This window comes from Thamnophis sirtalis, unplaced genomic scaffold (genome assembly GCF_051295495.1).
Source record: "Thamnophis sirtalis isolate CommonGarterSnake01/CBP01778 unplaced genomic scaffold, rThaSir2_p1.2 scaffold_1, whole genome shotgun sequence".
Classification (NCBI taxonomy): domain Eukaryota; kingdom Metazoa; phylum Chordata; class Lepidosauria; order Squamata; family Natricidae; genus Thamnophis; species Thamnophis sirtalis.
In genome coordinates this window covers 123,727,603-123,752,779 of record NW_028261381.1, presented here as the reverse complement: position 1 = coordinate 123,752,779, position 25,177 = coordinate 123,727,603, and the positions used below count along the sequence as shown (strand labels likewise).

General features: G+C 40.1%; 1 protein-coding gene across 2 annotated transcripts in view; it reads left to right on the top strand.

Moving 5' to 3' along the window:
* The first annotated feature begins 1,083 nt into the window (after positions 1-1,083).
* Positions 1,084-25,177, top strand: part of EGLN3 (egl-9 family hypoxia inducible factor 3) — a 38,422-nt gene continuing 14,328 nt past the window's right edge. Inside the window, exon 1 of one of the 2 annotated variants that reach the window (XM_014052330.2) lies at positions 1,084-1,752. In XM_014052330.2, coding sequence (XP_013907805.2) covers positions 1,156-1,752 — 597 coding nt within the window. In that variant the 5' untranslated portion in view covers positions 1,084-1,155. Of the gene's footprint in view, positions 1,753-2,884; positions 3,777-25,177 lie in introns of those variants that run through there. The other variant, XM_014052331.2, reaches the window with a different exon arrangement.

The window sequence follows — 25,177 nt, the reverse complement described above, 5'->3', positions numbered from 1 at the left end:
TTTCAAAGATCTAATACAGGAATCCCACTAATATTTAATCCCGTTTTCCCAGTTCAATTTTTAATGTTTGCAAATATTTCCAAACTGAACTCCAAACTGGTTGTTGTTTTTTTTTGGTTAAGTGAACTGAATGGCATGCGTACTTGCTCTGATCTGGATACAGGGACTGAATGGGAGTGTACTGGATGCAAACTAAACTTGGTGGTTTTGTGTGTGTCTTCAAGCTAGTGTTGACTCCTGGTGACTGCCTGGACAAGTCTCTGTAGTTTTTCAAGTTTTTCCAAACTGGTTTGCCATTGTCTGCTTCCTAGGTCTGAGAGGAAATTACTGGTCCAAAATCACCCAGCTAGTTTCACCCTAAATCAGGATTAGAAGTCAAGACTTCCTATTTCTAATTTGCTGTCTTAACTGCTACACCAAACCTGGTCTTTCACACCCCTGTCCTAAGGCCTTTCTGGGACTGCATATTCTTGCGCTTGGGTTTCAGCAGATTTCTTCAAGAGGGGATTATGAAAAATATTTACTGCTCGAAATGTTTGCGCCGCTATAAACCCGGCATTATTGCTCCATCCAACAAGTAGATGGAACTCCTCGCGAGCAGCCACCATTTTCACGATCTCCGGCTTGGGACAAGATGAAAGGAGTGAGGGTCTGGGGGAATGTATAAATATAAATATTTATTTCGGAGAAAGACCGGGTCCATCCAGGTGAACGGAAAAAAGATAGCTCCCGCGCGCTTTCCATTTTTTGGGGGTGACTCACGTCGGCCGTTCCCAACAAGAGAAGGCACGTACCAATCCCAGACTCCCTTCTCTCCCTTGCACGTCCAGCACTGACCGGGAGTTTTCCGTGCGCTTCGTTGGATCTCGCGTGTTCCCAGCCCGTGTCCCCGAGGGATGGCGGGGGAGGCGGCGGCACGGGAAGGAGGCGGGATCGAGGGAGGCGGGGGGGGGGCGGGAGGCCAACGTGCCGCTCGCTCTCATTGGTACGTGTGCACGCTCCCGAGCGGCTTGTCCTCTGGTATCCGGTAGTGTGCGGCGAACATGGCATTTCCCGCACGGGGCCGGCTCGGGCAGGGCCACACGCAACAGCAGCGGCATGCAGTCGCCCTGGTAAGGCGATGCCGGCCGTCAGGCGGATCTGACTTGCCCGCAAATGGCCTCGGGCAGGGAAGCAGCCGTGCAGCCTCCGACCGAGCTAAGTGGCGACTCAGTAGAAAGCATGAGGAAGATTTTCATCGGTCACCCCGAAAGCGGCGAGGATGGGGACCGAGCCGGGCGAAAGGAGCAGCCGGATGCGCCGGCGAAGGGCTCTCTGGGAGCTCTCCTCTCCCCCGGCAACTCGGGCGAAGTGCGAGTAGCCGAGGGCGCCTTGCCCCCCGGCCCTTCGCCTTCTAAGCGGGCGCCCGTCCGAGAGCACCGCCGAGATGCTCAGAGGCTAGTCTTACACTATATAGTGCCTTGCATGAACGCCTATGGCTTGTGCGTTGTAGACCATTTCCTGGGATCCCGGATAGCCGAGAAAATCTTCCAAGAAGTCCTGGCTTTGCACCTGAGTGACAAATTCCAGGACGGAGCCCTGGCGAGTCAGAAACTGGGCAGCAACAAAGCCATCCGCGGGGACAAGATCTTATGGGTAGAGGGCAGTGAACCAGGATGTGAGAACATAGGCTACCTCCTGAAAAAAATGGATAAGCTCATCATGTACGCAGATGGGAAGCTGGGGCATTACAAAATTAGAGGAAGACACAAGGTTAGTAGTTTCAGTATCCAGGACTTTGTTCTTCACAACTTTCCCAAAGTTTCTAATCTCGCTGCCACTTGGAGTCTGAACTCTTAGCTGTGCCGTTCTGGTCCCTCTTGTATGTTTGTTTGTCTTGGCATTATTTTTCTCTTTTAAATACCTTGATCCGTTCGCTTAGTAAAATACAAGTTTCAGGGTCGGATTCACACAAGATAATACGAGTTACACGCGATTGATTTCCGAATCGGACAAGAAGGGGTATTATCGCAACATCAAGAGCAATTCCTCTGTCTTTCTTTTTCTTTCATTTCACTTTTTCAGAAACATACAAATACACTTCATCGGAAGTCCAACTCGAAGATTTTTATTCAGAAGTTTCATCCTGTTGATCTTTTTAAATATTGTTACGCAGCAAGAATCGGGTATGATTATTATTATTTTTAGATGGCATATACGAGATGCGGTATCCATTCGGTTAAAATCGTAGGAGCCTTTTGGATGCAGCATCTGCACTTAAAACGTTAAAATACGACTAACGTCGCTTATAAAACAATTGTGCGTCTGAAAGGCTTTGTCTGCAGAAAGTCAGGTGTGGGGAAAAAATGGGAAGACGCCTTCCGGGGGAAAAATGCTGAGCACTTGTAAACTCAACCCCTTTCGTTTAGGTTCATTTGCCAAAAGAAACTCTCCTGTCACTTGCGCGCTTTACACCCTTTGCCTTCCGTTTGTTTACATTGACCTGTAGTATGTGACCCGCACGAGAAGCGTACATGCTGGGGTAGAATTCCTCAATGGCGGAGGCCACGCCCCCCTCGGAGTGTGGTCCCCAGGCCTGGCAAGCCCCAAATCACGCCTCCTTACAGCCACGCGGCTCTTCGACTTCCCTCCTCCCCACGCGGCAATTGGAGGGGGGGGGCGCGGGAGGCGGGAGGAGAAGGGTGGCTGGAAGCGCTGCCCGAAGCCACACCTCGTCTCTTCGTTGATTGGCTGCGTCCACGCTCCCCTTGGTTGATGTGTGGGAGCGCGCGCGGCAGAGATTGTTTCTGGGCCGGGGCTCCACCCACGTGCCGCTGGCTGTAGAAGTTGGGAACACATCCTGCACGTAGCAGACGTATTAAATCAGAGAGGGGGCCCATCTGCTTGCCTTGGTGAATAAATTGGAAAGCAGTTTTGCCGGACGTGGCTCCCCAAAAAGGGGGAGTGATCCTATCAGCCCAAAAAAAGAGGGGGGGTGTTCACGTCTCACACTGATCTACACCGATAGCAAAGAGCTTCAGCAATTGTCTGTCGACCAAGGTGTTCCTCTTGCAGTAGGTGGAAGGCAGCCCCCGGGGCCCCCGGGGAAGTGGTGGAATCGCCTTCCATTCCATTTTTCAGTCTTGCTTGGGTCGCCAGGAGTGGCGAGGAGCGGAGACGGTGACCGCTGGTTGCACGGAACACCGAGTGTTACTTCAGCAAAACTTTTTGAGCGCTCCGCTTCGTTGCTTCCCTGACAGATCAACTCCTGCCTGGCTGCGGTTCCCCACCCCGACATCTAAGGGGGTTAGATATTCTTTTAAGCGAGCGGCCGATTCCTTTTGTTAGAATAACCCGACACCCGAGCAGCCTCTGTGACCAAATGCTCGATTGCTCTTTTGGATATTATTTAAAGGAGAGAAATCAATCGCATTACTGAAATGCTATTGGGCGATATTATGAGATTAGACTTGGAGAAAATCGCCCTGGACTACATTGTACCTTGTTTGCGCGATATTGGCTTTTGCTACTTGGACAATTTCTTGGGCGAGATAATAGGGGACTGCGTCTTGGAATGTGTGAAACAAATGCATTATAGAGGGGAGTTGCACGACGGTCAACTGGCCGGCCAGCGCCAGGGCATCTCCAAGAGACACTTGCGAGGAGACCAGATAAAATGGATCGCAGGCACCGAGGAAGGATGCGAGGCCATCAACTTTCTCTTGTCGCTGGTAGATAGGCTGGTGATGTTTTGTGGCAGTAGATTGGGTAAATACTATGTCAAGGAAAGGTCTAAGGTAAGAGCTTTAAAAATAAGATGTTGGATGTTTGACTTTCTGGTTTTATTTCATTCATTCCATTATTGCTCCTGGAATTAATTGGTGATCTTAAAGTGCCACATAGAGGGGCCATTTCAGTCTTTCTCATTTTTAAAAAATCTTGGAATTAACTTTTTCATATAAATAAGTTCCATTGTGATGTCTAAGTAAGTTTAACAACTTTGCGTATTTATGTATTGCATAGCTAATGAATGAATGTACAATGTATGAAGTTAAGTTTAATAAGATTATGTTAGTCTGAATGACAAATCTGCCTATATGCAGAGTATTTCTTTTTTTGAGGGGGGAGAAGTTAAAAGAATAAATCTGTAAAAGTTTTCTGGTGCTGCTTTAGGCAACACCCTCACTTTGTTAACATTTGCAAAAGTCTGCTTGAACTAAACTTGAGTTTGCTCATTGTGCTCAGATATCAAGTGTTTAGCAAACTACTTTAACTTGTCTTGAGGGATTAACTTTCTTACATTTCTAATTTATGCATATATATTCCAATACAGTCCACTGCACAACTGACTACATGGACAAAATCTATAGTAATTAATAAATTAATTGATACTGCAGAATGTTTGTGCACAAGAGTTCATTCTTCTTGGTGTTTGAAGTTTGTTGTAATGTAACTCTTATACATCTTCAAATTTTTATTAACCTGAACCAATGGGTGTTTACTCAGAATAAGTACCGCTTAGTAAATGTATTTAGGATTACTGACATAAAACATTCAGTGGTGCTTAGAAAGGTTAATAATAATTTATTAAATTTATTACAAGGATCACAGCGGTGTAACAAAAAGGCCTGCCATAGTAGCTATACTAGTATTTTCCCCGTTGTATCAAACTTTATTCATAAAGATTTTTCAAAGCAAAAAAGTAGAAAAGTGAATTGTGTTATTTAAATGTTTGAACAAAATCATACTCAAAAGCTGTCTCTTTCTGCTAGTGACTGAATGAATCAGAATTTTTAAAGCTCTTTTTCTGTTAATGTTTTAGTCTACAGAATATAAAATTAAACTTTTCTAAAGCTTCATTATTTAGGGTCACAAGTGGAATTCTTGATCAGAATTTTATCTAGACATGTTTTTTCTTCTTCGTGACAATTAAAGTTCCAAAATGACAGGTGTAAGCACACTTACTGTGAACTAGATCCCATTGAATTCAGTATGAAAGTGTGCCTAGAAGTATTGTGGACAGTATGTGTCTGGTTACCCAACCTATTATTTACAGTGTGAAGGCTTCCTAACCAACCAACCCCTCAAAAAAGTCAGCTTGCTTATAGTTAATTCCCACAGGGAACCTTGAGAAAATTACTTGCCTTGAAAAAAATGTTGATTGAATGTCTGGAAAGCCAAGTTCTTGTCATTTGGTTTTCAGTTTAATTGATTTGGTTATTTGCAACAATTCACCCATCTGTCACAACACGTTGCTGATGAGAGGAGGAGATTCAGTAACTCTTCATTATTTTAAAAGGTGCTGTATCACAGGCATGCACACATCCTCCTCAGATCACAGTGTTTAAATTGATGAACATGGATAAATATAATAATTACAAATCCATTTTAAACATCTGGCTGGTTGTGGGACAAACCAGTAATAATAATATATTAAACTTGTATTCTGCCCAAATGACAAGGTGCAAATAATTAAAAATGTAAAAACCTCACTCACCTGCCATAATATTATAATACCTAATGCAGAAAAGACCCTCAATTTCATGTTCTTCCAATCACTTTCAAAATTAAATATAGCTGTCATAGTATATAGTTAATATTTGCATTGTAGGAACTAAACATTAATGTTTCATGATAGTAAATTCAAACTTCATCTATCCAATTGACCTAATTATAGCCTAAGGACAGTGCAGAGCCTGTCATGCTGGCTAGCCCTAAAAATGGAAGGGAAGGGAACGTCATCCATGATGTAAATAATGCACATTACCACAGGGTGTTCCTGATTTCCTGAGTATGCTGAAGAAATGTCATATCCTCTGGTCACAGTAGTACAGTTTCTATCATCTGGTTCCTTCTTATTGTGTTGGGATGACAACTAGAAGTCTCAGGCTGTATCTAAAGATATTAAAAAGAATCTCACCTATAAAATGTAAGGGGGTGTGACTTTATTTTAATCCAAGAATTTTTAATGAACAACATTTGAAAGACGTATCTAAGTTTTGCTTAAAGCTATTCCCAGGAGTTGGAATTTTTAAGAAGAATCAAATGTACATTGCAACCAAAAGTTGTTATATATTTATATTAAAAAATTATTACACTTGCACTAGAAGTATTTAATTACAAAATTTTGCAAATTGAAAATAATTATTTTAAATGAGCTATGATCTTGGGAACAAGTGCCTTTGTTCTTGGTAAGATTTAGTTCTATCTAGGTACGCCTGACATTGCATAGTTATAAAACCAACCTGGAGTGTTTATGTAAAACCAGTACTAGCAAGTAGTAATTATCTTAATGTTTTCCATTTCAAAAAAGTCAAGCATAGGCAGGTATAATATTTGTTACTAAGAAGCATAGTTGAAAGCAAAAGTGTCACATTGTTCTTAGTTTTAAACAGACTAAGATAACATTTTATACAGGCACAGAAGTCAACATTTCTTATTAAGGTAACTAATAAAAACAAAATAATTGTGTCCTGATCACCTAATCTTAAATTTATAGCTCAATCATTTTTACATATTGCTATACACTAGCTTAAAATGCTGGGCAGGTATATTTTATTTTTTATTGCATTTATATCCTATGACAATCAAAAGTGGATCAAATGCTTTTGGTTAGTTCTCCATTGGCATTAACTGAAATAATGTTGGCATGTTAACATATCGTAGGAGAACATTAAGGCCTGCTTGCATGGATTTCTAAAGAAATCTAATTGTATTTTAGAAAGCTACAAAATGTTTTCAAAATGATGCCTGGAGTGCAGAAGGATGCAAATGCAAAACCTTTTTAATTCTCATCAAAAGAATTGCCAAATTCTAATGTCTCACATAATAGATACCATGTTTTCCCAAAAATAAGACAGGGTCTTTTTTTCTTTTGCCCCGTTTTATGACTTTCTTGCCACAGTTGTTAAGTGAATCCCTGCAGTTAAGTTAGTAACATGTTTGTTAAGTGAATCTGGCTTCACCATTGACTTTGCTTGTCAGAAATTTGCAAAAGATGATCACATGACCCCGGGACTGTCATAAATATGAACCATTTACCAAGCATCCAAATTTTGATCATGTGACCATGGGATGCTGCCATGTCGTAAGTGAAAAATGGTCATAAGTCACTTTTCTCAGTGCTGTTGTCACTTTGAAATGATACTAAACACATGGTTGTAGATTGAGGACCATCTGTAGTAAGTATAGATAAGGTCTGACGTAAGCAAGATTTTAAGGCAACTAAATTGCACTGAATCAAATGAATGTAAGATGGTCATAATTCTCATCTCAACTTCAATATATCAATTTTTAGAAAACTTGTTTTGGATCCAACTCATAATGACTGTTTCTCCTCATTGGTAGCTGTCCATATCTTGAAGAATTACAGTGACTGTTAAATCCCAAAGATCTGTAAGCTTCAGAAGTGTGAATGTGTTTCTCTTCTGGGCTTAAAATTTAGCGGCAATATGAACAAGATTCACTATTGCATTGCTGAAAACTTAACACCTTTGAAGCTGCTGTTGTTTATTATAAGTCCCAAAAGGGTTTCATATTTGGAAAGCAGCATTGCAAGTAGTTTACAGTACATGATCCTGGAGAAATATTCACAGTTTGTCTTTCTTTTTCTAACCAAGGACACATTTTATTGACCCGTGTTCATCAAACTGGACCCAAATCACTAGAATTGTAAATAGAACACAAAAATCATTTTGTAATATCAGATGAATTCAGCTTTGGCAGAGATCCCGGAGCAGTTGCTGTGGCTTTGTATCAAAACTAATTTTTATATTGTATTTGTCAAGGAAGATTAGTTGATATTATTTTCAAGTATAGGTTTTTAGTGGTTTTATTTCTTGCTTCTTGTTTTTCCCTTTCCCCCCTAAAAAACAAGGTGTTATAATTTTCCAGTTTGATGTGCTTTTGTTTTCCTGCTTCTATGTTTTCTGTTTTCTTTATGGGAAACATGCTTTTCCCATTATCTTTCTAACAGTATTTTTAAAAAGTGAAACACAACGTAGGTGATTTTTTTAGTTCATTGTGTCTGTGTATCATGCATTGTCCATGTATTGCCAGTGGTTATAGTTTAAATATCACAGTGATGTGATATTTAATAATTATGGCATCCGTTTTATCACAGGGAGTCTTCAAAAGAAATAGATTATGAAAAATATTATCTCATCTAATAAAAAATCTAATTTAACTTCATTTAAGCAGTGTGAACAAGGCGACCTAGCTCTAGAATTCTGTGGAAAAATAAGAACACTTTTTTGAAAATACTTGTACTCAGTTGTGTGGCAAAAGCAACATCCCATTCTGTCATGAAAAAGTTAGAATATTTAATTTGGATGCAGGAAGATCAATATAATGATATGATTTTTCAACTGCTCTTTGTTATATTTTTAGTCATAATGTTCTTGCAAAAGGCAGAGTTTAAAATGTAATGTTACTGTAGAGTGACATTTGCTGTAGAAATTACTGATCAATATAGATCGGCAGTCTATATAGAAGTCTTGGCCTGAACTATGATAGAGTACACATTTCTGAGAGGGTGAATCTTCTGACTGGGAAATAGAATAATCTCTTATGAAGACTGAGAATCCATATTTTGTGGATGTCATTTGAGGAGAACTAATTATCTAACAAACCCCACATTCTACATGTTCGTCATCTTTCTGCTACATAAATGATTCTTTATCTGTCATGCCACTTAAATGCCCTATGTTTTTATCTGGATTCTTGGTATACCAGGCCTTTTATTTTGTTTCCCTGGAATCAAAATATAGCAGCAGGTTAGTTTTAATCAGATTGTAAATCAGTAGTGCCGCTGGTTATTATTCTGCTCTTATTCCTATAAAATAGAATCAACATTTTTGACTCTGTAAGCAACATTTCCTGTGAATTCAGTAGAAGCAAATTAGCCTACTGTGGAGTTTAAAACAGTGATATCCATCATCATATACTTTTAGAAGAAAAGGAGGAAATAGTTAGGAAGCATTAAAAGAACATTGAAATACATATGTTTTTGAAATTTTGATGAACCATTCTTAATTTTTATATTTTATTTTTATTTTACTGCATTCTTTTGAGCCTTAAATTCTCTAACCTAAACGAAGTATTTTATGGTTTAGTGTTGTGTGAACCATGATGCATAGAACAGTCCTTTCTTGTCTTTCGATGTCTGATACTCCAGCGCCTAGAATTCCTCATTAATATGCTCTTGCTATCAGGGAATTCTGGGAAATGTAGTCCTAAAACATCTGGAGGACATGGACTTCTAACATGGTCTTGATTGGTGTGTGTGTGTGTGTGTGTGTGTCTATTTATATATATGATGTTTTGTCAAAGCACTTGATAAGCCCAAATATGGGAGGGAGCATATTGCTTCCCTTTGCCTTTCAGCTCCACCCTAGGAGCCTTCCAGGCCGAAATCATTTTGTATTGAATATTGGCCTGGAAGGCTCCTAGGGTGGAGCTGAAGGGCAAAGGGAAGCAGTATGCTCCCTCCCATATTTGGGCTTACTAAGTGTCTTGACAAAATTTCTAATGATTCCCTTGGCTCAGGTGATAAGGGTATGGCTAGCTGATGGGGGCTAAATAGCTCGAAATGGATCTATACTAGTCTCCCTTCATTTATTTATCAGCAAAAATTCTATCTATCTATCTATCTATCTATCTATCTATCTATCTATCTATCTATCTATCTATCATCTATGAATATGAGAATGGTTTACTGATTTCATTCAAAAAATTAATAATGTAATTAACAGTTTAAAAGTTAACCAATTATTTTGGAAATAACCCTACACATATGCAATTAGTGTATTGGAATGGAATCTTATTTGGTATCACAAATGGAAGAAAACTGCCCAGTCTTCAAAATATTTTCTATAGCACTTGTGATTTTAAAAAAATCTTACATTAACAGTAATAAAATTTTACAGCATGGAGTGTTTATGTAACATTCTCCTCCATAAGACTCTGTATCATTCCAGATTTTTCTTGGGTAGATTTGGGGCTTTTCTTCTCCCATTTTTGGGTTTCCAGTGATTTTTTTTGCACTTTGATGGAAATGGGTTTATCTCGTATGGCATCTTTTTCATACCGTCCTTATCTCTTATTTTTCTTTGCAATGCTTAGATGTTTGCTTCCCAGATAGCAAGTGGCTTCTTGTCTGTGATCAGTCTGTCTGCCACCTTCAGCATACAGAATTTGCATCCAGTACCTTTTGACTCATGAGGATGTCTGCTTTAAAATGAAAAAAATAAAGATTATTTGGAAAATATCATATTGTATTCAGAAGACCTTACATCCAACTAAATATGCATAGGATTAGTGTCATTTTTGACACAATGGATTCATGAAAAAGATCCATATAATTGGGTTTACAGTATTTATATTAAACTGGAATGAAATTGATGAAATTCTGTCTGGATGTCATTTCCTTCTGAAGTGATTTCTCTCCATTCCATAAAGGAAACTATGTAGGATATACTGGCTGAAAGACTGTATACCATAATTGAAGTGTAGTAATATTGAGCATAATGAACATTTCATAATAACCCATTTTTGCTTAACTATGGTTATTGGATAAATTATTGGGCATGCACAAAATACAAAAAGAAGCAAATGATGTTTACAGCTTAGCAGAGGCATAACCAAGCATGGTTTGTCAAAAGTCTGTGTTCATATAATGTATTCCTCTGAGCCTTAAAATTCTCTAAACCCAGACAAATCATTTTATGGTTTAGTTTTGTTTGAACCCACACAGTTCACAGGAGAGTCTTTTCTTGCCCAATGCCTTGTGGTGTCTGATACTCTGATGCAGGTGGGTTCCTACTTGTTCAGACCGGTTTGCTGAATAGGTAGTAACTCGGCCGGCCATGCCCCCAAACCAGTTCTATTGGCGGCACCATAGATGCCACCATCTTGTTTTTTGCTTCTACACACGCGCAGAAGCAATTTTTTTACTACACATCAAGCACATGCATAGCGCGCATCAAGCACATGCATAACACGCATTAAGCACATGCACGCAAAGTGCATCCCTGAATGAACCATGTGTAACAGAAGCTGGAGCTCACCTCTGCTCTGGTGCCTAGAATTCCTCATCAACGTGCTGCACACTTATTACCTGGGAATTCTGGGACTTACAGTCTCCATACATCTGGAGAATATAGATGGACATTGGTTGTCTTAAGTATGGGATAATCTACTTCTGCTTACATGTTTTATTATAATTCTTTTCACCCCCAGAAATGCTTTCAAAATGAATAATGCATGAAAAGTATCCCTAATGAATGGAAAGACATGGATGTTCATTATGCTGATTGATGTGAACAAGTGTATCTGCTGAAAGGCAAACCTGTTTGGTTGGAAAAGGAATTCCAGGTGTCTAATTGAGTTTACAAATTTCGTTGGTATCTTTATTTCCTTCTTGAATCAGCTGCTATAATAAATGTCATTCTTCTTTCATAAGCTTATGGGCATAAGTAAATGAAAAAATCTGGAATGTGCTAAGGGGAAACAGTTTATGCGGAGATCTTTCATCTTAGGTCAGACAGCAGTTAATTGTGTCTTAGTAGCAAGTGAAAATTAATAGTTCTGTTGTTTTACATTCTGGTTGTTTTAGGCATGTGTTATATACTGAATAAAAGATGGAATAACTTTCCATCTCTTTACATAGATGCCGCTGTGTTTTTTCCCCTACCACATGTCTTTGTTGGGCATCTTAATTAAATGTGAACTGTTCTGCCTGTGATATTTGAGTGGTGAAAATAGTTATCATTTGGTTACAGTCTAGCAAGTAATCCCTGGTTTTCATGAATTTGAGATTTCAACTTACGATCCAAGATAGCCACAGAGTTGTAGTATATGAAAAAAAATGTCTCAGCGTAGGTTTCATATGAGACGTGCATCTTGAAGTCACTGAGCATTTGTGGCAGATGTAATAGTGATTGAACAGTTTTGTGTCATCTCATTTTTAAAGCAGTTTTTATGAAATGCAAGGTATTCTGCATATGTTAAAAATAAAACAACTAAAAAGCTATTTTATTGCATGCTGTCTATGCTACCTGAATAAGGTAAAATAAAAATCTATTCATTCTTTACTTTTATATTTTTGGGATAAAACAATATATTTTAATATAAACCTCTAGGCCTGACCCTAAGGAAAGTTACTGTTTTTTCATAATAGCATAATAGCACTAGCACTTAGACTTATATACTGCTTCACTGTGCCTTACAGCCTGCTTTACATACAGTCAGCATATTGCCCCCAATAATCTGGTATTCATTTTACTAACCTTGAAAGGATGGATCAACCTTCAGCCGGTCAGGATCGAACTCCCGGCAGTGGGCAGAATTAGCTTGCAATACTGCATTCTATCACTGCACCAGTGCACCAATGCATCTCTTGTATGATAGTCAGAATATCATAATAATTTTTAAGTCAATGCTGAAAATTAAGAGAAAAGGTTCAGCTGCACTGAATGGACTTTATGCAAATTGTTTTAAAAATATGATATGTTCTTGGACTATTTATTTGGGATAATATATAAAAATGAATATTTTGTTTTAACCTATTGCTTTCACTGTCATAAATAGCAGTGGGGTTATCATAAAAATACATGATAAAACCAGTAAAGTCTCATTTTACTAGATTTAATGCTGTATGGATTTATTAAATTTATTATTTAAAAAAAACTGTCTTCAAGAAGTAAATATCTGAGGATTTGTAAGAAATATCCTGAATTGTAAACCTTGGCTTATAATATTTTCTATATGTATAGCAAAATAAGGCCTCCAGATGCATTGGAACTGCAGTATTAGTTAGCTGCATACGTGTATGCAGCTAACCCTCAGGAAAATATCTTACAGGTAGACCAGGTCAAGAAACTGATTCTTCGAGAATGGTTGAAAGTAAACTTTATTGAGATAAGCTTTAGTAATCGGCTCTTGAAAGCTGTCTGTGTTTTTATTTATCTCCCTCTTATATCCTAGGGAGTTAAGGCAAAGCCAGTTTAAGTGTCTTTCTAATATATTCATTTCTGGGGCTGAAAACATGCTTTTTGTTGCTGTGCAATTTCTCCAAGGTCATCTCTGAGAAACTCCACACTACCAGATTAAGGAGGCTATCGTAGGAAAAGTGAGGTGCTCACCTCAATCACCCGACTGTAGGGGTAAGGAAAGTGGCTTTGTCATTATTTAATTAGTGTTATGGATTGACCATTACTGGAATTCTGCTTCAAGTGCCAAATCTTAGATACTTTGTACCTTGGTTTATGGGGAGTTTGCTATTTGCTTTTCATCTGTGAAGATTGAAATGTCTTGTGTCAACCCTGTGATAATACTACAAATAGTTTTCACATGAAAAGGCAGAGGAAAATTTGCAAAGTCACCCATCCCTATGATTTGTAGTCTGTGGTATTGAGTTACATTAGTCATCATCCAGTCAATCCATTGTGCTTGCAGGTGTATGTAAGTTCATTTTGTTTTTCATTTTTGAAGAATATATGTAGACTAAGTCACGGAACATAGTGTCTCTCTCCCACTCTCTGAAGCTGGAGAGTAGGGCTGTGACCTTGGAGAGGGAGATTCTTTCTAACATCTGGAAGAAATCCTAAATTCAGAAAGCCCACAAAGGAAAGGTCAGGGTTGACTCAAGTTCCAAAGACTGCTAAGCCTCCATTCCAGCCTTTCTTCTGTTTGTTTGTGTAGGACACTTATTCCATATTCTTCTGTCTGAGAGACACTCCCCATTCGGAGGGGCAGAGCAATGCTTTCTTCCACTCCATTCCTCCCTTACCAACAACAACCAGATAGGGTCTGTTCTTTTTTATTTTTAATCAATCATTTATTTTGACATCAACACACTCTGCTTCAGCTTCATAATTTTATTTCCCCTAGGCAACCTTCCTCAGTATATGACTTCCAAATAACAGCCAGCTTTGGCTGCTGCTTGTCTCCCTTACATCATTAGGAGTTATTTCTTCTCTGGTTTATAGCAATTTAAGGTTTAAGACATGTTGCTACTTTTCCCGTTAATCTTCACTGGACTTACACATATTAATTTACACATGTTTCTATTTCATATCACATATTTATTGCTAACATTCCTACCTTATCTTTATGATATCATATGAAGTATAGGCAACTGATGTTGAATTCTTGAACTTTTGGCAATCTAAATTAGAAACTTTGCCAACGGTCACATTCATCGCCCAGGGCAGATGTCTGTTGCCTTTGCACAAATTTCTGGTCCATCTGCTTTAATAATTGGACGCAGTAATGATCTTAACTGGTTGACTGATCCAGAAAATCATGACATTTGAATTCCCCATTACTTTTACCTTTTGTTTTCTCAAAAGCATCAGCATGCAGAATTTAATGGGCAATAAGAACAAAGTTGCTGTAGTTTAGAGATCCAAGTCAATATCTCCTTTGTAGTTGGCCATCCCTCCTTTTAGATGTCACAGGCATTGTTCCCTAATAGGTTTCACTGGGAAAAAAATTACCACTTGCTTCTTTCTGGAAGACTGGGAGTAAATTCCTGCAAACCTGCACAGAATCAGAGTAATAATGTGTTGCAACAAAGGAAATTTTTTGACAATAAAAATCAATTGCATTTACAGCAGTTAATACGGTCATTGAAATACGGTGGTTGTTTCACTAATTACAATGTTTAGCTACAACAGGGTGTTTGGCAGCATTAAGTTTAGATTAGGCACAATTTTATAGCTCCAAACAGAGGCTTGGTTTGGTTTTGGGGAATATTGTATCTAGGAGGTAGTATAGTTTGGGATCTATATTGTAGAAAGCACAGCACAAAGAGACATAGAAATGCTTTGTGTTTGCTGACTGATTCTGGAAGCATATCAACAATTGTCAGATTCCTATATTACAGAGCAAGGCCTTGATTTGGTAAGCACTTCTGCCCTTGGGAAAACTTCTGCCTGTCAAAAATTGGAGCTTTTTGAAAAGTCCCCTTTAGGCTTTCAAGGAGCTATTCTGTGAAGTGAGGGCTTAAGTAACTCTAGGAAACAAGGAGAACATCTTACATGTGTGTTTTGTCCTTCTCTAAATGGTGACAGGCTGTGCATAGCTTGGATCCTCTTGTGCTTTTAATGCAATTATGAAAATCTAGTTTTAAAACAAAGAAGCAAACAGTACAGTACAATTACACTACACTACAATATATTAGTTGTTTATTTTCTGTAAAGTTTGGCCCTCATATGTAGTCAGCAACCAGGAGGAGTCATTTGTGTTGTCTTATTATGTAGTCACAGGAATATTTTCAACATTGAGGGTGGAATCAGTGTTTTTTCCCCTTTTTTTTGCTATAGTGTCACCTTGATATTTAAACAGAATGTAAGAAAGTCTTCATAGACAGTTTAATATAAAAATTCTGTGGTTGACTGCCTCTTCTAATGCTTTCTGTTTTTAACCTAAACTGAGGGTAACTGTAGCTTAAGTATCTAAAACACAATTCTTATTGTCAGATGGTGGCAGCATCTCTCTAGGTTCCATATCCAAAGGACAAACCATATATATTTATATATCTCCATTTGAGCAAAAAAGCTGTATCTGTTGAAGAAAAAAAAAGGTGTGGGGAGGGAGGGGGTCATTGCTTCTTGGGTTAGGAGATTAATACTCTTGCTTTCTCCGTGTAGCAGTTTCCAGCATGATCGATGAACTAGGAAATAATCAGGGTTCCTCCATGGTAGGTTATATATCTTAAGGCATTTATTTCTCATTGATTACTTGGGTAACACCAATGAGCCATTGATATAAATCTCATTGCATTAGCAACAGACCTGACCCCCCTATCTGCTCTGTCTGCTGGTCTAGAGTCTGCTTTTATAGCACAGGTTTAGTACAGTTTGTAATTGAAGTAGAAGTTGATTATTAACTATCAATGTGCCCATCGTTATGATGTGTGTGTGTGTGTGTGTGTGTGGTGGAAAACCTTATATAGCTCTGAGAAATGCTTTTTCCTGATCCCATTGGGAAGGGCCAAGCCACCTAATATCAGGGTGAAGATCTGAAGTGCAACACTTTAATTTTTATCCTACAAATGATCGACAATAATTCATTTACATAGAGGGAGATAAAGGGTTGTTACTGCAAGAATTGAAATGTCTAGACCTGTGATGGTGAACCTATAGTATGTGTACATGCAGAGCCATTTCGCCTGGCACGCGTAGCATTGGCTGTTTCTCTTCTGGGTTTATGGCACGCATGTGCATGTGCCGATCAGCTGGCCTTTGTGCGCGCATCAGTGCTGGAAACTGGAAGAGCTGGTTTTCCATTTCCTGGCATGAGCTTGTGCGTCGGCCACCTGATTGGTGTGTCCGCATGCACAGCAGTAACTGGAAGATTTGCATGCGTGCCAGAAACCAGGAGTTAATTTTTGGGATGTGCATGCACAGGAGGAAAAAGGACACAAACAAAACTCAAGGGTTAGTTTCATAAACTATTTCATAGTTTTTATCTAGAGTAACTTGAAATGAAGCTCCTTGGGTTATTTTAAGTTAATCATGTCTGAATTTCAGTCTGATGCTGAAAAAGAGGAAGATGTTTCATATGACTATAATGAGAATGTATTTTTAGATTCCTGCAAGGCTGAGTATCCCTTGTGTTATGACAGAACATTTTCTCTGTTCATGCTGAGCATTAACACTGACTACATTGGGCACTGTTTGATGGATCTTGACCTGAGTTTAGACTTGATCATGGTTTCCACCTACTAATGTAGTAGGAGCTGCAAGTACAGAGAACTTTTGGATCACAATATATGCAAATACCACTGTTCCAAACTATGCTTTGAAGCTTGCTTGGTGGTTGCTTATAAACTGCAACATTGTTTGCCAGTTTACAATGATGTCTTTGGATAAATGTTGCTTTGGTCCACACATGTTCCTGTTGCTATTACCTGCTAGTGTTGCCACTAACAACACTAGCCACTAACGAGGTGGCGCAGTGGTTAAATGCAGCACTGCAGGCTACTTCAGCTGACTGCAGTTCTACAGTTCGGCTGTTCAAATCTCACCGGCTCAGGGTTGACTCAGCCTTCCATCCTTCCGAGGTGGGTAAAATGAGGACCCGGATTGTTGGGGGCAATATGCTGACTCTGTAAACCGCTTAGAGAGGGCTGAAAGCCCTATGAAGTGGTATATAAGTCTAACTGCTATTGCTAACTGTCCATTACTGCTTATATCACAGCCTATATCGCAGCATGCATACATACATACATACATACATACATACATACATACATACATACATACGAGAGAGAGAGAGAGAGGGAGAGAGAGAGAGGTATATACATATATGTGTATGTATATATTGGACATTCTGACATCTGTAACTTTATGGATATTCTTGTTAGCCTGAAGTTTGGCCCCAGAATGAGTTGGAAGACTAGGATGTCCCATTACTCATAATGTATATTGCTTTAAAGCATCAATGCATTCAGGATCCAATCTGAGTTGGTCACTGACACCAGAGGTTTAGTTTTCCCAGCTTTCAGACTTGTGCTGGAGCTCATCCTCAGGACAGACACCCCTACGTATAATCTGGCTCAATGGCTGGCACAATGCTTAAGCTTCCTGACCCAACCCTCAAACACCATGGTCACATCATCCACACACCTTCAGGTGACCGACCCATATTGGATCCTGTAACATTATCCTGGAACACATACAGTATATTCACCTTCATTAGTAATATATAGCAATAGTACTTAGACTTATATTCCACTTTACAGTGGTTAACAGCCCTCTTTAAGCGGTTTACAGTCAGCATATTGCTCCCAACAATTTTGGGTCCTCATTTTACCCACCTTGGAAGGCTGAGTCAACCTTGAGCCTGGTGAGATTTGAACTGCCAAATCACAGGCAGCCGGCAGACAACAGAGGAAGCCTGCAGTACTGCACTCTAACCACTGTGCAACCATGGCTCATATGCATTTAAACCAAAAGAAGTACACAATGCAGCCCACCCTGTTGTCTTAGTTTTTTCCCCAATTATCTTTGAGTATTTGTTTATTTTGTGTCGAGTTCTTCTGTTATTCATTATCCTTCATAGTTTTTTCATCAGTATTTTGGGTAATCTTTTGCTGATTACTGAAGTTTCTGACAGTTTATTTTTTTCTAAGAAGGATCTTACCAACTAAAATATATCCAAAGGAGGGCAGGCAGGATGTGGAGATGTCTGAAAACCACATCTTAGAAGGAATGATTGAAAGAGCTGAATATCTTTAGCTTGGGGAGAAAAGATTAAGAAGAAACATAACAGCCTTTCAGATATCTAAGGCTGCCTAGTGGAAGATGAACAGATTTATTTGTTGATTTAGAGAAAAAGGTAGAACCTTTATGTGGAAATAGCTGAGGAATAGATTTCTGCTAAACATTAGAGAAACTGACAATAGAACAGATTGTCTCAAAGGATAGTTGGCTCTCTTATGCTAGAAATATTTAAACAGCACCTATTATAGAATCTTATCCTATGTAGCAGATCCTGAATTGACATTGCAGGAAGGATTATATTAGATGATCTTTACATTTTCTTTACATCTGCTCCTTAATTCTAGGATGCATAGAACAAATTCTGCCATAAACCCTTCACTATTTGTTATCTACCAGTAGTGCAGGACCTTATCTGCAGTGGCCACTGTGTTTTTATCAGATCAGAGGTACGCCTTCCCTTGTGAAACAGATGGACTCATTTTTTAAAAATTCCACTCATTTTTAAATGCAATTTTAAGTTATACATGTGTTGTTTTAATTCTGTTGACTTACTTTAAAAAGATGAAATGATCCTAAGATCAGTAACATTAAAAGGACATTGGAAAAACATAAATAAAATAGCTCATCTTCAACTCTGCTGCTTTCTCCCTGATGGGGAAAGTAGCATTTTATGTTCAACTAAATAGTTTCCAACTACTGTCTTTCAAAATTTATTTTAGTTCCTTCACAAGGAAGACATTCAGGAGGAGCTGGTGTTTCTCTCTCCCCCCAACCCTTGCTGTGAACCCCAGCAATAGTGAATGTTGTCTCTCTTACAAAATGTATCTCACAGTCTTTAATGCACAGAAGAAATAAAACTGGCAGCAATTTTTTGAAGGTGTAAAAGAACATTAAAGTTAGAAATTGTCAAAACAGGGCTTTAGAATTTTGAGGGTTTTTTTCAAAGAAAAAAAAGAAAAACAATAGCAAATTGCTATGCTTTTCCCTCTTGGCCCACTCTCCTGAGCTGAGGTTTCAAAGAATGTATGAGAGACAAACAACACAAAAACAAGTAGAAAAGTTCTGAATATGTGTCATGAAAAGGAGTGGGAAGACAAACAAGCTCCATCCTCGTTCCCCCCTGATTTCTGAAAGAATTCAGCAAGAATCATTTCTGTATGTTTTGTATATGCTTTTCCTTTCTTCAGCCGTTTCTCTGTGAAGTGTACTCAGGAGCGAAGTTAGTGTTTGATTGCTGATAGCCTCACGCACTGCACGTAGCACTGTCATTAAGCCATCATATGGCTGGCCAGGAGCCAGATCACACAGCAGTTCTGAGGAAGTCTTCCTAAACTGAAAGAGTTGATATATGTGTGTGTACATCAATGCAAGAAGAATGTTTATTTCTCCTAATTGGAAGCTAACGTGGGTTGTCCTTACTTAAAAAAAAAAAAACCTAGCCTTTTGCATTTGAAGTAGCGCTGGCATGGCTGCTCTCAGCAGGCAGTGCTTTGGTCTAGATGGTTCTTGAAATTACATGCGCTTCTGTAGACATAAAAGAGAACATCCGCTGGCAGCAATTTTAACTTTATAAAAGGAAAGAAAAAAGTGTAAGAGCCAGGACTGCAGGAAAGCTAAAATGAAAGCATATGAGCAATACGATGCTTACAGATAAATATTCATCACGGTATATACTGAAGTATGTGGGCTAAAGAGCAAGGCAACACCCTCCTTATAAAAGAAAGATTAATTGTTTTGATAATGGGAAGAGACGAGGGTGTTCATTGCAAGCAGAATTATGATTCTCTATCTAGTGAATTCCCTTCAGCCTCAGTGTTGTTGTCATAGCCTTTAGCGTTTTGCTTTGTCCTAAAAATGCAATGTGACAAAATGCAGCCTGTTTTGACAGAATGTTTTACAATGGGGATTGCAGGCTTTTATTTATGTATTTCATTAATTTATACCTTCAAAATTAACCCTCAGTCTTGCAGTATAATTCTGCCAAACCAAGAGGATAGAGTGGTTGATAGGCAAATTTTGCATGTGACTTCCTCCCTCCTCTTTCATAATGTAAAATTTAATTTGATTTTGATCTGGCCCTTGTGATCAAGGGTACCTTTGCTTCCAAACTAGTATGACCAATGTCCTCCCCATTCATTACCCCCACCCCAAATCATAAGTTAATCTGGTACACATTGTGGGGTATGAGAAAATTCCTGTAGAGATTTATATACTGTGATCAGCGTTAATAATTCACCAGTTGTAAATGTGTCTTTCTCAAGACCTTTTGTATTTCCTGGAGGCCACCTGGAACAACCATTAAAATATCTGATCCCATGACTGGTGAACCAAATAAAACGTTGTGCCAACTCATTCTGAACCAGATTTCTAGTCTTACCTATATGTATGACAAGAATCAGAATGAAATATACGTAGTGGTGATATCTTTATTTAGACCAATTTAATTTTTTAGAATAGTTGCATGCTTTAGAGTTTATTAAAATTCCTGTTTGAGCAATATGGTTGAAGACAGAAAAAGGGTGAATAGCTATAATCATTTGTTATAGAGCTGTTATAGGTAATGTTAAGTAATACAGAATTACAAGTAGACTGTTTTTCTTAGAGGTGCTAAACCTTTTATTTCAAAGGCTCCTGTTTTTTAAAATATAAATTCCATCAGCCGAAATCCACTGTCGAAATTCATTCTAATGAATTTTCCACACTGCATCCTTCAACTGCTGGACTCCTACAAGTAAATCAACTGGAAATGAAGTTGGTTTTCAAAAATCCTTTCTGTATTTCAGTAGCTTCCTATACTTTGGCCAGGTGATGACCCATAGTTTTCTTTGAACTAGGTTCAACATAGTTCCTGACATTCTTCTTCACCCTTCCTGAATCAGAAAAAAAAATGCAGCACAGTTTTGTTCTTTATTTTATGATAAAAGAGGAAAATGGCAGAACTCCCATCAATTTCATTGGTTAAAAGCCAAGTAATGTGACAGTGTAGGCCTATAATGAAATGAAGTACAATGGTAAACTAGACCCCACTGCTAGAACTAACACAAGACTGAAAACATTTTTTAATAGGTAGCAGAAAAAGACAGGCAGAATTTGCCTTTCTATGATATATATGAACCAGTTGCCAAGCATCTGAATTTTGGTCATGTGACCATGGGGACGCTGCACTAGTTGTTAGTGTGAAAAAACAATCACAAGTCAATTTTTTCAGTGCCGTTCTAACTTTGAATGGTCACTAAATGAACTGTTGTAAGTTGAGGACTACCTATAATAGGGATCCACTTTGAGTGTGATAGCCAGATTGATGGGAAATGAAACAGAAATTGACTAATTGGTCTGTTCATTCATAACACTAGTGGTTATTTTTTTAAAAAATATTAGTTATTAAATAAATTACATAAACAATTATAAAAAACAAGGGACTGAAAAGGCAAAATACAGATGAATAGACAAGGGATTTTTAAAATGTCACAGAGGTCATTTTCCTGTAGGTCTTTGATTTATGACCACAAACGGGACCAGAATTTCTGTTGCTAAGCAAGGTGGTTGTTAAATGAGTCACACCCAATTTTATGACCTTTTCTTGCTACAGTTGTTAAACAAATCACTGTAGTCATTATGAATCGTGCAGTCATTAAACGAATCTGGCTTTCCTTGTGCACTTTGCTTGTTGAAAGCTAGCTAGGTAAGTCGCAGATGGAAATCACTTGACCCTAGGATGCCACAGTCATTTTAAATGCATGCCTGTTGCTAAGCATCTCAATTTTGATCACATGGCCATGGGGATGCTGCCACAGTCATAAGGATTTTAGGATTTTATTGAGGATTTATATGCCGCCCTTTTCCCTGAGGGGACTCAGGGCGGCTTACAACAATGAGGGGAAGGGAGTGCAAGACAAGACTTAAAAGAAAAAGAATCGTGAATAAAAGAAAATTATCCATAAAAACACAACATTCACTCAACATTCGGGCGGGGTGAGAGTAATCCTATCCCCAGGCCTGACGGGATAGCCAGATCTTGAGGGCTGTGCGGAAGGCCTGGACTGTGGTGAGGGTACGAATCTCCACGGGGAGGTTGTTCCATAATGTCGGAGCTGCAACTGAGAAGGCTCTCCTCCGCGTAGTCGCCAGTCGGCACTGACTGGCGGATGGAATTCGGAGGAGGCCTACTCTGTGCGATCTGATGGGACGCAGGGAGCTAATTGGCAGGAGGCGATCAACAGGTAGCCAGCGCAGCTCACGGAGGATTGGTGTTATATGGGCGAACCGTGGTGCGCCCATAATCACTCGCGCGGCCGCGTTCTGAACTAGCTGAAGTCGCCGGATGCTCTTCAAGGGCAGCCCCATGTAGAGCACATTGCAGTATTCCAGCCTAGAGATCACAAGGGCTCGAGTGACTGTTGTGAGAGCCTCCCGGTTCAGGTAGGGCCGCAACTGGCGCACCAGGCGAACCTGGGCAAATGCCCCCCTGGTCACAGCCGACAAGTGGTGGTCAAAACTCAGCTGTGGATCCAGGAGGACTCCCAAGTTGCGGACCCTGTCTGAGGGGTATAAATTTTGCCCCCCCAGCCTGATTGATGGAACGTTAACCAAATTTTTGGGAGGAAAACACAACAGCCACTCGGTCTTTTCCGGGTTGAGTATCAGTTTGTTAGCTCTCATCCAGTCTTTAACAGCCTCAAGGCCCCGGTTCTCACATAAGTGTGAGTACTGGCTGTAATCACTTTTTTCAGTGCTGTTGTAACTTTGAATGGTAACTAAATTAATGGTTATAAGTTGAGGACTCCCTATATATCATTTGTTACTTCTGGATAACTGAATATATTATATTGTTTGAAAAGACTAAAAATCACTATTAAATTGTAAGCTAAGAATGAATACCAAGAACCAGGGTCAACATATTATAAATAGCTGCTACTAATTTAAAATATTAGACAGGTTGCCGTCAAGAAGTCTTTTAAGTCATCTGTCTTACACATAGGTGAACCTTTTGTGGGGGATAAACTGTTTGGGGGGGGCCCTTGAGCTCAGTCTTGTCAACTCTAAGGATAAGAGAAAAATGATCCCCTCCATCTTCTGCAGGACTGAAAATCGGGCTGCTCCTTATCGCTGCAAGTCGTCCTTTCAGATCCTGGATGGGGGATATTGTTTCTCCCGTCTGGCCAGACAGTACTCAGAATGTCAGGGTCCCCAACAGCAGCAGGACAGGACAGGTAGAGGATAACAGCGATTCCCCCCTTCCAGGAAACCCTTCCGAGGTTCAGGAACTTCCCGTTCCTTCGACAGACGTAAGTGTCTAAGACAGGAACCTTCCCATCAGCAGTCGATTTGCCTTCTTTGCCGACCGATGGGAGGAAGTCATGACGGACACCTGGGTCAGGGAGATGGTGAAAACTGGCCTTTCCCTAGAATTTATCTTCTACCCCCCGAAGTGTTTCCTCCTCTTTCCTGTATCCCAGGACCAGGAAAAGAGAAGCCTGGTAGATCAGGCAATTCGGCACCTCTTAGACATCCAGGGCATTCGGCCGATGCTGGAGGAACAACAGGGACAGGGGTATTACTTCCTTTTGTTCATCGTCCCAAAGGCTTCGGGGGTTGGAGGGCGATCCTCGACCTCAAGGCCTTAAACTGCCATATTGTCTACCGGCTGTTCAAGATGCATTCATTGATGACTGTTCTGACCCTCTGGCCTGCGAATCACCCAGACACAGGCTTGGCTGTTTGCCACACAATCACGGAGTTATCAACTCCTTTGGCTGAAGGCCCAAACAAAACTCATATGCAAGAATAGTTGGCAGCAACCCAAATCCAACAGATACGGAATACAAGACAGACAGAGTTTTCCAATACTTTTTCAAACGGTTGTTTCCTGCAAATGCCCCGTCCCAACTTCTCCATTTACATACTCTCTTGGGAGGGGCCAAGCCACAACCACCTGGGCTTAATCATCGTCTATGAGTCTGCCACCGGAGCTGCTGCTTCCCTTTCTCGCCCTTCTTAATCTTGCATCAGGGACAAACTGCCTTTGATCCTCCCCACTGCTCCATGCCTTAGGCGCCTCCTGGTGGCCAACCAGCCTCTCTGGTCCCTGCTCTGAGTCTGAACCCTGCCCAGGGTCCTCCACATCTTCCCTAGCAGACTCATATGGTTCCTCACTATCCGAGTCCATAAGCAACTCAACCGGATCCTGCTGGGCCACAACAGATGATCATCTTGGAGGGCGTCCACAGGGATGACTTCCAGACCTCGAGAGATCTGACGGAGGCCTATCTCCATGTCTCGGTCCATCTAGAACACCAGTGGTTCCTACGCTTTTACTGTCGGGGGTGCCACTACCAATATCAGACTCTCCCATTCGGACTCTCGTCCACGCCCAGGTTGTTCACCAAGCTGCTGGCAGCCTTGGTGGCCCACCTATGGACCTGCCCCATATGGATTATGTGCTACCTAGACAACCTTCTCTTGTTTTCCTGGTCCAAGGACCAGGCCCACAGGATCTGCAGGAAACCGTAGAGGTTCTGGAAAACCACGGCTTCTCAATTAACTTATCCAAAAGCCACCTAGTCCCAACCAAATGCCTACTTCACCTGGGCACCCTCATAGACACCTGTCAGGTCTTGCTGTCAGGGGACCGCCAGCAGAGCATCCGGGAGCTAGCCTTGGCCATAACAAAGGGTTGCTTGTTCCGAGAACCATGCTGGGTGACCATCACCACCGACGCCAGCTTGCTGGGATGGGGGGCCCATTCCGACACAGAAGTGGCACAGGGTCAGTGGACACATGGAAAAACAATGAACAATCAATTTTCTGGAGCTGAAAGCAATTCTCCTGGGGCTTCTGTGTTTCCAGCAGTCAGTGGATGGACAGCACATGTTAATCCTGATGGACAACATGATAGTGAAGGCCTTCGTCAACCAGCAGGGCGGAACCTGGTCCAAGCGGCTTATGAAGGAGGCTCAACAGCTGCTGTC